This window comes from Oratosquilla oratoria, chromosome 14 (assembly GCF_046742065.1).
Source record: "Oratosquilla oratoria isolate Oo_2021 chromosome 14, ASM4674206v1, whole genome shotgun sequence".
NCBI lineage: Eukaryota > Metazoa > Arthropoda > Malacostraca > Stomatopoda > Squillidae > Oratosquilla > Oratosquilla oratoria.
Genome location: NC_134790.1, coordinates 66,549,001 through 66,561,500, shown reverse-complemented (window position 1 = coordinate 66,561,500; position 12,500 = coordinate 66,549,001). Strand labels below are relative to the sequence as shown.

Below are 12,500 nucleotides of genomic sequence, written 5' to 3'. Positions count from 1 at the left end.
TTGGAACTGCACCAAGTAAAGTATTGCAAAGAACAGAACTATTTTGTGGATCAATACATTCATCCAAAAAGTGGAGTCCATCAATAATGTTTTGGCTTGATTTGTTCATGTACAAATCCTTGTGACCTGGTGCCACATGATTATATTAACGTTTATCCATGAACTGATACAGATTTCTTTGTGATGTACAGTTTCTAGTGCTAAAGTAAGTTTATACTTTTTTTTCAAGATTGCTTCCCTGCGCGATCTATTTTTTTTTTTTTTTTTTTTTTTGTAATATCTAACCCTTTGGCTTCCCGAGTGTGTCCCCCTCATGTAATTAAAATCGCTTGGCGACAGTGACAATAAGAAAACAGGTCGGGTTAGTTATAGGGTTAACTGGGACAATATTGAAAGGCGTTCGAGGGATAAATTTTCTTTCTAGACTCTCGGCTAGATCCCTTATTGCAAAATATTTGTACTGAACATGAACCTTATGGTAAAGACAAATTCTCGAGGGCGCTTCAGATTGCACTGATGGAGGAATTTCTTAGAAGCCTGAGCAGCAGGTGACCGGTGTCGAGGGGAGACGAAGTGGAGACGATCCCTGTCGGATCTCTCAAGCTGCTGACGTTGAGGTTGAACTGCGCTTTTGCTTCGACGCATACCGATCATATGTACCACGAATGACTACATTGGGTCATGACACTAGAATGGACTGGAGGCTAGGGGTGGGTCTTTACCTCAGATTTATCTTTATCTGTGAAAAAGGAAAGTGACCCCTGTATCAGTTCCCTCCATCTAAAAGACCTATGAAGACATCAACAGGTTGAAGGTCTTTAAACTATTATTTCGGTTGAATGTGTTTCCCAGTTGAAAGGTTTTGATGGCCGAGTGGGTAACAGGCGAAACCAGTCGCCTTGCAAACTCTCATGTTAACAAAGGGAGTACTTGGTTTCACCCGTAAGGAATTCAGAAATATGAAGGAACTACAGTGTGCCTTCAGGGACCGGAAATCGAAATATTGAATTGTATTAATTTTCTCAGCGTCATGGACTACTCAGAACCAGACTCTGAAGGAGGAACCAAACTGATCAGTGCATCTTTACTCCATCCATATCAAAATGATGCTTAAGCGCCTCCCGTTTGTTTCTCCCCGATGCTTGTGAGTGGTTGGATGCTCGGTGGCCGATTGAGTTAGAGCGTCACTGCTAGCGGCGAAGGTCGAGGTGACGGCATTTCGAACCCTGCTGCCAGCGATTTGGACCAAGGGCATGATTCATTAAAATCCACGCTACAGATTCCTCTGTAAGGGGCACCGTCCTATCCTCCTGATAGGAGGTGTTCGATGGCGTTAAATTGAACCACTCCAGTCCTCCGGCCCTCTACCCTCTCATAGACAAACATTAAATAACCTCACCTCCCAGTCCACCATCATTGTACAGTACTTCCTTTTTTCAGACATTCTGCATGACACTCATCCAACCTAGGTGCCTTACCTGCTCTCATCATCTTGACAACTACCTTCGCCTCATATTTCCTTATTCCCCTCTATTTTCCTCAATCATCACTGTAATTTTCTTAATGTTTTCTACTGCAACTACCTTTCCCTCCCTATCCTCCTTTACATTCAGCAACTTCCTAAAATATTCTGCCCATCTTCCTCTTACTGCTATCTTTTCCATTATCATCTCTCCATCTGCACCTTTTACCTTTTCTTTTCTACTTGATTCGCCTTCTCTTAATTTCTTTCCAAAACATCTTTTTATTACTCTAAAATCTTTGTCATACTCTTTCCCCATATCACATCTGCTCTCCTTTTTGCTTCTTTTATTTTATGCTTAACTTCTCTTCTCTTTTCTTTGTACCTTTCATATGATTCATCCAATTTTGTAACCAATATGTGAATGCTTGCTTCTCATCTACAACCTTCTTTGCTTCCTCATCCCACCACTCACTACCCTTCCTTCTATTTCCTCACGTCCTCCTTGTTCCACACACCATCTTTGCAGACCTTGTGACTCCCTCCTTGAACCATCCCCATTCCTCCTCCACTCCTAGTTCTACTCTATCCTTCACTCCCTCCCACTCCTCTCTCAGCTTCTTCTTGTACTCCTCCTTTTCTTTCTCACTTAAGCAGTTCACTTTAATCACCTCCCCACCTTCTGTCCTTTTCGTCTTTCTCCATCTATCCCCCACTCTCAACTTACCTTCCATCAAAAAATTATCTGATATTCCCCACTCTCTCCCCTTAGAACGTGTACATCCTTAACTCTTCCTACTATTCTCCTGGTTACCACTATATAGTCCATTAACGCTCTATCTACCACCCTTCTATCCACCACCCTCTCCCATGTGTACTTATGCTTGACTTTCTTCCTAAACACTGTATTTGCTATCATCAACTCTCTAGATACATTTCCACCACGATTTTTTCCTGGAATTCCACACTTCCCAACCACTCCGTCTATTGGTTCATTCCCTACCTTAGCATTAAGGTCTACCAATACCACTACATTGACATTTCTCCCAAAACCCTCTATGCATTCATTTCAATCTATCCAAAAAACCTCCCTTTCCTCTACACTGTTCTCACTACCAGGCCCATATGCACTCACGAAAACATATATATATATATATATATATATATATATATATATATATATATATATAATAGTATGAGTATTATAGTGACACAGGTCTTTGAACTTTTCTTTCACTTTCGTCCTTGTCAAATGAAATTTATTTGTTCCAATAGTTAAAAAGGGAAGAAATATCTCGGCTCATGAACGTTTAGAAACTTGATCGCGCTTAGAACCTCAAGTTGGTGTATTTACTTTGTTTTGTTTTCCCAAACTTTGTCGAAAGTGTGGCTTTATCGGGGCTTGAACAACCGTGCAAACACTCTGCTGTTCCCCCGCTGGTCGTAAAGAGGCCTCAGCCAAGGTCACACAAATTGAATTTGACCTCTTCACCGAACGGTTTCCACGGAAATGAAAGAAGTAGCATAGTTGCAGCATTAAAATAAAAGAGTAAAAATGACACTAAATGGCTTGGAAAGGGCTTAACCAACAGACACTATAAACCCTTCTGTCTCTGAAAGGGGGGCACGGAGACGAATAAGACACCCAAGAACGGCCAGAGCAAGACCAAATGTGCCACCTGGGCTGGAATGTGTGATGAATATCATATGCCTTCTAGTCGGAGATAGATGATTTGATTAAGAAGAAGTGGGTCAGATCCTGGACAGAATGGGGTTTCGATCAATCAAAGCAGCCCAAACCCAACACCTGTTTGAACTTGGGTTCGTCGAACCTCGCCTCACTGAGATAGCGCATCGCTTCTCTCGCCATAATCTCAGCAGTAGGCGTACATAATAAAGACAAAAATTTAATTAACATGCTAGCTAGCTTAACCTTTACTATGGTAATGTCCACAGCACAATTTATACGCATATGTGTGTATATATATATATATATATGTATATATATATATATATATATATATAAATGTGTGTGTGTGTGCATACACTAAAAACTCACAGTGGGTTTTTAGTATATTTATCAATGTATTACGATATTACTGGACAGTGATATATGTGTATACATATATATATATATATATATATATATATATATATATATTATATATAATATATATACATGTATACATATATATGTATACATATATATGTATATATATGTATACATATATACATATATACATATGTATACATATATATACGTATATATAATATATATGTATACATATATACATGATATATATAATATATATATATATATATATATATATATATATATATTAATAGATTGTGTGTGTGTGTGTATGTGTGTGTATACATATAGGCATATACATATATATGATATATATATATATATATATATATATATGATATATATATTATATACATATATATATATATACATATATATATATACATATATATATATACATATGAGTGAAAAGGTGGTAGAGAAATACGGGTTAGAGCGAGAACACTGTATTACATACATACAGTAATACAGTGTTCTCGCTCTAACCCGTATTTCTCTACCACCTTTTCACTCATCTGTCCAACCTTCACAACAATATATATATATATATATTATATTATATGTATATATACACATGTACATGTTTATATGTATTTCACATTTCATGGGAGGTAAAGTAAAAGGAGTACAAAGTAAGAAATAAAAGACATGTAGCAACAATATAAGCAGGGATATCACCAAACAAATAATATAAGAAGAGTTAACAGAGGTAATTTACTGGGTGAAGTACAAAAAATGAGCAGCTACAGTCACAACACATAATTAAATCGAAAAGCGAAAAGCACAACACAAGTATAATTCATTCTATTTCATAAAATTGGGAGCTTCATGTGTCTTGCGTTTTTTATTGGATCGCGGACCAATTTTGTGATGTATCTGCATATATATATATATATATACAGTATATATATATTATATATATATATATATATATATATATATATATATATATATATATACTTGCCAAATTACCCGCGCTTTGCTGTGAGTTCGTGAATAATCCCTAACTATACCACACCTAACTTTAATCCTTAACCCTTACCAAAATAATTTTTTCAAATGAAATATAGTTTTAAACACTCTCCCTCCCAGGTGTGCGCCTGGGAGGGGGAAACCCTAGTTTGAAAATACATGCATACACAAACACAAATATGTACACATTCTTTTGCGTGCGTGTGTGTGTGTATTTACCTAGTTTTATTTACCTAGTTGTATTTTACGGGAAGGGGAGCTATGCTCGTGTGTCCCGTTTTCATATCTCGTTTTATCTAAACTATTTTTAAATTCATGTACTGTCTATTACTCTGTGAGGAAAGCTGTTCTTTTTCAGGTCTCTTCTATAGCTGTCTTTTTTTATTTTCTTTCCATGTCCTCTTGTATTTCTGTCATCCCATTTTATCAGATTCTCTCTATCAGTAATTTCTATGCCTTTCATGATTCTGTAAATAGATATCAAATCTCCTCTCTCTCTTCTTTGCTCTAGTGTCTGTAGTTCAAGTTTTGCTAGTCTCTCTTCATATGATAGTTTTGAGAGAGTAGGTGCCAATTTTGTAATTGCTCTTTGTATTCTTTCAAGTTTTTTTATACATTTTTTGTACTTGGTGACCATATCGTCGCTGCATATTCCAATCTTGGTCTTATCAGGGTGATTAGAATTTTCTTCACCATTTCTTCATCCAGGTATGTAAATGCAACTTTGATTGTTCTTATTAAATTATAGGTTTTCCAAAAATCTTATTTATATGTTTCTCATGTGACATATTATTCATAACAACGACTCCCAGGTCATTTTCATTTTCTACTTTTTTTATTCCTTCCTTCTCCCAATTTATATGATCCTGTTATTCTGTTTTTACTTTTTCCAAATTCCATTATACTACAATTCTTTGTATTGAACTCCATCTCCCACTTCCTACTCCATTCCTGTACTTTATTTAGATCTCTCTGTAGTGATTCACAATCTTCTTCCGTGTTCACTTTTTTCAATAGTTTTGCGTCATCTGCAAAGAAGCTCATATAGCTTTCAATTCCTTCATCCATATCATTAATATATATAGCAAACATTATTGGGGCCAGAACTGTTCCTTGTGGAACACCGCTTATTACTTCATCCCATTTTGAGTGTTGATCTCTTATCACTACTCTCATTTTTCTTTCTTGCAAAAAGTCTTCCATCCAATTTAGCAGTTTGCCCTGTATTCCTCCTTCAGTTTCTAATTTCTTAAGCAACTTCTTATGTGGTACTTTGTCAAAAGCTTTTTTTAGGTCTAGAAATGCACAATCAGCCCATCCATCTCAAACTTGTATTATATCTATTAGCCTTGAATAGAAACATATTAAATTGGCGACGCATGATCGTCCTTGTCTGAATCCAAATTGTCTTGGATTTAGCACGTTTTTGTTTTTTTTCTCAATATTGTACCCATCTATTTTTGACAATTCTTTCACAAATTTTTGCTATTCTACTTGTTAGAGAGACTGGACTATAGTTGTTAGGGTCTTCTTTATTTCCCCCTTTATATATAGGTACTATATTTGCTTTTTTCCAATCATCTGGAACTTTACCTTCTTTCAAGGAACTGTTTATTATGCTATGTATTATGTCTGCCAGTTCATTCCTGCATTCTTTCAAAATCCAGTTTGCTATTTCATCTGGACCATGCGATTTTCTGACATCAAGATTACTCAAGTGTTTCAATATTTCATTCTTTGTTACTTCTATTTCTTTCATAGGGGGGACTTTCTCTTTCCATTCAATCTCTTCAGGTTGTATGTTCTCCCTTGTAAACACAGATTTAAAATGTTTGTTCATAATTTCCGCCATTTCAATTTCCTCTGTGTATTCAACTCCTTGTCTTAATTTCTCCAAATCTTGTTTGTTTTTCAGTTTGTTGTTTACAAATCTGTAGAATAGTTTTGGTTGATCTTTATATTTTTCTATGACATCTTTTTCATATTTTCTCTTTTCCTCTCTGCACGCTTGTACATATTCATTTCTATAACAAGTATATATTTTCCATTTTTCTGTTCTTTTGTTTTTCTTCCATTTGGCCCAAGCTTTGTCTCTTTTGTCTTTTATCTCCCTACAACTTTTGTTGTACCAGCACTTTACATATTCTTTTTCTTGTTTTTGTCTTGGGACATACTTTTCTACTCCTTTTTTATAGATTTTTGTCAAAATATTCAATTTCTCTTCTACTGTTGTATCTTCTTTGTGTATTCTTTCCCAGTTTTCATTTTGGAAGAATTCTCTTATTTTCTCAAAATTTGCTTTTTCATGCATCAATCTTCCTTTTCTATATTGTTCATTTCTTTTCATGTATTTTTTCTCATTTAGTTCTAGTTCTATCAATATGTGGTCACTTTTGCTTATTGGTGCCTGGTATTCTATCTTTTCCACTATTTCAGGTTCTGATGTGATTATTAGGTCTAGTCTCGATGGTTCTTCTTCATATCTATACCTAGTGTTCTCTTGGATCCATTGTGTTATTGTGTGGTCATTAATCATCTCAAGTAGAACACTTCCCCATGAGTCTTCTCCACCCTTTACGGTCATCTCTTCCCAGCATATTTCTTTGCAATTATAGTCGCCCATCATAACTATTCCTACTCCATCTTCCATTATCTTGTTTAGTGTTATTCTTGTGTTTTCTAACATGCTTTTATGTTCATTCTCTTCCCACGAGGCTGTTTTTGGGGGCACGTAGTTTATTACAAACTTTCTGCTCTTCTTATCTCTATCTTCTACTTCTATCATAATCATCTCTACTCTATTGTTCCCATATGTGACACTCTTCACGCTTATATCCTTCTTAGTCAGGAACATAACTCCACCCCCTTGTTTTATCTCTCTGTTTCTAATCCAATAATTATATGCATTGTGTCCTATGCTGTTGGGTGGTAGTGGACCTTTTAATTTTGTCTCAACAATTCCCATTATGTCCGGATCTTTTTCTTTCAGATATTTGTTCAGTTCATTCAGTCCTGTTATTAATCCATCTATATTTGTGTAGGATACTTTTAACTTTCTGTTATTTCCATTGTATTCTCTGTTTCTTTTGTGTTTCTCTCTGTTATTTTCCATTTCTTCAATTTCATATTCACTACTCTCCAGTAGAATTCTTGTTTTTCTGTCTCCGTTCTAGTCTCGTTTTTTTTTCTTTTTTCTTAGCTTCATGTCTTTTCATTATTTCCTCCTCTCTTTCCTCTTTATTCATTTCCCTTTTTATCCATACCTTTTTATATTGTTCACTTGTTGCTAGTTTCCCTGTTTTGGACAAGATATTTCTGCCGTCGTTTGTGACCTGAATTTAATCTTAATTGATCTGGTCTTGTCTGTACTATATTTCCCGAGTCTGAATTTCTCTTCGATTTGTTTCATTATTTCTGGCTCATCTTCCTGAAGTAATTCTAGTAAATTTCTTACTTTTTCATTTTCCTCTTTGATTCTTGTGGTTCTATCTGGGTTATGTTTCTCTTCCATTCCTAATATAATTATACATTTCTTTTTGTCTGCTAAGTCTCTTACAATATTCTCCTTCTGTCTCATCACTTTGATAACTGAGTCTTCGGTTTGTTCTTTCATTTGCTGTTCAATTATATCAGAAAATGCAACTTTACTATTTTCTTGTATCTTCCTCCACCCCTCTGCCTCTTTTGCTATTGTTTCTTTATTGTCTCTATTGTTCTTTTTTAATTCTTCATTCTCCACTTTTACGTCTCTTAACTGTCTTTTTAGGTCTTCTATTTCATCAGTTAAGTTTTTGTTCGCCTTCTCTAGTTCTTCCAATTTTTCAAACCTCTCGGCAATTTTTGACATTTTGCCAAACCTAATCTCCCATTGCTCAGTCATTTGTTCAAGTTTTTCCTCCAGTTTTGCCAGTCGGGGGAGGTTGGTATCCGCCGCCCCCTCATTAAATCCTTGGAAATTATTATCCTCGCCTTCCATTGAACTGCTCTTATCTATGTTTCTGATCTTTACAATTTTGTTAGTCCCATCATCGAAATTCAAGTCATCCGTGCGGCGTTTGTTTACAACCCGCCTGGACTCTTGGACCAAGTCCTCCCCTTCCTCATTTCCTTCCATTTCCCTCAATATCCCTTCCCTTCTCCTTCCCTATCACTTCCCCACTATTCCACGAGCATTCCCCTTCCCTACAAATACAAAAAGGCACTTCCTGGATGTTGAGATCCACGTAGTTTTTCCTTTTTCTTTGGAACACCAGTTCTCGCCGTCCATTCGGTGAAAGGGTGTGTGTGTGTGTGTGTGTGTGTGTGTGTGTGTGTGTGTGTGTGTGTGTGTGTGTGTGTGTGTGTGTGTGTGTGTGTGTGTGAATGAGTGTGTGTGTGTGTATTGACAATAAATGTCTACAGCTAAAAGGTGAAGAAACGTAACTCGTTTATCTATCTTCAGAATATATATGGTTATAGGGGTTTATTTGCGTAAACGTAGGAGGAATTTAGTGATTGATCAGTTTCCGCCCGCACTATATTAAATAAAAATAACCAATATTTCAAATTTGGTAAAATTATGCAATCATTCTACATTTACATGTTTTTTTTTTTGTTTGTTTTTTTACAAAAGCTATCATGGTTTGTGGCAACATTTATTATACAAATATGAATAATATTTATGAACATATATAATGGTTTGTTTAATCGTATTAGTTCCTATGTCACAAAAATTGGTATGTTATAACACATTTGTAAAAGTTCACTATAAACACACTATCGGAGAAATAATAACGGAAAATACAGGGAAACTGTATATTTCGACTACTATCTGTAGTCCTCCGCAGAAACGTCACCAATAATAGACAAATATTTAACAAAATCGGGTATAAACATAGCTAAAATAACTAACAAGAGGATAGGTGATTTAATAAAGACTTCTGAAAAGAGAACCAATTCCGAAAACAGCGTCGTATACAAAATCCCGTGCAGTAGTTGCTCAATGGCTTATTTTGGCGAATCGTCAAGAGGATTAGAAAAAAGAATTTATGAACATAAAAACGACATAAAAGCACATAGGACATCTAATTCTTTAGTAGTTCATGCGGAAAAATTCGATCATTTACCAAACTGGAGAGAAGCTGAAGTGCTACATAAAGGTTTTGATAAATTCACTAGAAGAATTGTTGAATCAGCATATATATCTACTAATAATTCATCGAATCATCGAGGAGGGTTTATCAATTTAGCTAAAGAAACTAGTATTTTAATTCTAAAACACGCCAGAAAAACGACCTTTCCCAAGTGTCCGAACAGATAATTAGATTTAGTACATAAACTTCAATTGCAGTTCTACATACACTCTCTGAAGAAGTTCTACGCGAACGAAACGTTAGAGTGTTTAGGGTTCCGAGCCTTCCCCTGTGTTTATGTACTCCATCATCCAAATAACTTATATATATATATATATATATATATATATATATATATATATATATATTTATATTTGTATATATTTATATATAATGTTCCGAAGAACCCTTCATTTATTACCTTGATCTTGAAGGTTGTATTTTCCAAAGCTGCATTTATTACAACACTACCCTTTTATTGAGTTAACTTCAGACCCTTCCTCAAGATAAGAGTCCGGTCCCAAGATCTCTGACTAGTTCGACCTTATTTCCCAACTTTTTTCACGGAAGGTGAGCTAACAACTGACGACAGCTCCCCTCTCCTCTTTCTCTTTCTCCTTCTCTTTCTCCTCCTCTTCCTCCTCCCCTACTCCTCCTCCTCCGTCTCCTATTCCTCCTTCTCCCCCTCTTCCTCCTCATTCACCTCCCCTCCTTCTCCTCCTCTTCGTTCTCCACATCCTTTTCCTCCTTTTTCTACTTTTCCTCCTCCTCTTCCTCCCCCACCTCATTCTCCTCTTCTTCCTCCCTCCTCCTACTCCTAAATCATCCTCTTCCTCATGCTCCTCATCCTTATCATCCTAATCCTAATCCTGCTCTTTATCCTTCTATTTTTTCCTCTCCTCCTCCTTCTCCTTCTCGTCCTTCTCGTCCTTCTCGTCCTTCATTATTCTACTCCTTTTCATCAGTCTCCTTTTCTTTCTACTACTCTCCTTCAATTTTCCTCCTTATCCTCTCGTCCTCGTCTTGTTCCTCTTCCCGCTGCTGAAGGGATGCAACGGGTATGAATAGAACAATCTGGAGGCAGTCAGAATAGAATAAGAATCGGTGCTGAAGGTTAGTGTCTGCGTGTTCCCTCACTGACGCTCTTTGGTTGTCTGAAGGCCTCCACGACCTTCCGTGTCGTGTCAAGTCCATCCCACTAATCGTGTTGCTTTCCCCTTGCCTCCCTTTCGACGCAGGCACCTACGACGCTCGACTCCGGGTTCTCATCAGCCACGTGACCTACCAGCTCAGGGTTAACATCGACCTGGTTGAGATGTACGAGGAGACGGTGGTCGAATACCTGGCCTACGAACACAACTCGGCTTCAGAGTGAGTAACATATACATACTCTTATTCAAAGCTGTACGCATAACTCAGTCAAGGTGTAGTATGAATTAACTTCTTCATCTCCGAATTGGTGCCATGAGACGAATAAGATAGCCCGATGGCATTCGTGGTTTAACTTCACGAACTGGATACTCGCTGGCCGAGCGGATTAGAGCGTCGCTACTTGCGGCGTAGGTCGAGGTGACGGCAGTTCGAACCCTGATGCCAGCGAGGTGGATCAAGGGCATGGTTCATTAAATAACTACGCTACAAAGTCCTCTGTAAGGGGCGTTGGAAGTAAAAGTAAAAAGGTCATCCGGTACGGGGGAGGTCGACTGAGGTGGGCTGGAATCCTCTCCGGTAACGATAACGTGCCGCGGAAAACCAGTTAACTAGCCTGGCGACAACCAAAATTAAATGAAATGTACCACAAGGTAAAGAAGAGACAAACGCCTGACTTATTTTATTCTTATTATAAAAAGGAAATGTGAGATCATCTTTACGACCAGGGAAGAAGAGTATGTGCTATGATGTGTCATAGCTTTTGCCTCCTACATTTTAACCTTTCATGAGTTTGAGTTTTTTTTTCATCATCGATGTAAAACCATTTTGAAAAATAATCACAAAGCAAGGACCATAATTCCCAAGGTGTCGATTTGTAAAGTGCAACTTGCAAATTGACAACTACAGCCATTTACCCATTAATTGGTGTTTAAAATTATTCCCTACATAATTCTTCCGTATGTTCCCTTGACAGAAATTGAACTGCAAGGAAATTAATTGCGTTCAACAGAAGAGGCCCACTCGTAATTTAATTAATTAGCCAAGAACAATCAAGCCGCTGTGGTACTTCATTTTAGCCTGTGATACTAGTCCCTTGGAGCTCTGGCTAAGAAGCTAAAAACTAGAGAAGTGTTACTTGCTCAGGTGCAACATTTCAAATAAACATTTTCCAAGATCAAGATGTAAAGGGTGTATTGGTAGCGAAACGATGTATATGTCATTTTCATTATATAATATATATATATATATATACTGTGTGTGTGTGTGTGTGTGTGTGTGTGTGTGTGTGTGTGTGTGTGTGTGTGTGTGTGCGTGCGTGAGCGTGCTCAGTTGTAAGTTTATTGTTTCTAATTCTTTATTTAAAAATTGAACGCTACAAATTCTTAATGCTATTTAAGAGCATTAAGAATTTGTAGCATTCAATTTTTAAATAAAGAATTAGAAACAATAAACTTACAACTGAGCAAAATAGGTTATCCAAATTGGTTGTTGACAAACGCTCTTAGCTAGGCAAAAATTAGCCATTATAAGAACTCTTCCCAAACAAAGAACCAGCACAATTGAGAAAATACTTGTATAAAGATCCCATACAACCATTTATTGGACGAAGCTTCTAAAATGTTACCACAAGATAAAATTAAATTGGTCTTCAACTATCCCAATAAAAAATTTCACAAAGTAGTAAACATACATCATAAACCCAAATCAGATA

At 36.7% G+C, this 12,500-nt stretch overlaps 1 protein-coding gene across 3 annotated transcripts in view; it reads left to right on the top strand.

The window, feature by feature from the left end:
- LOC143032909 (transmembrane and coiled-coil domain-containing protein 4-like) overlaps positions 1-12,500 on the top strand; it is a 563,437-nt gene that overhangs the window by 504,843 nt on the left and 46,094 nt on the right. For all 3 annotated transcript variants that reach the window (XM_076198166.1, XM_076198165.1, XM_076198167.1), the window contains exon 4: positions 10,876-11,008. In XM_076198166.1, coding sequence (XP_076054281.1) covers positions 10,876-11,008 — 133 coding nt within the window. The remainder of the gene's footprint in view (positions 1-10,875; positions 11,009-12,500) is intronic.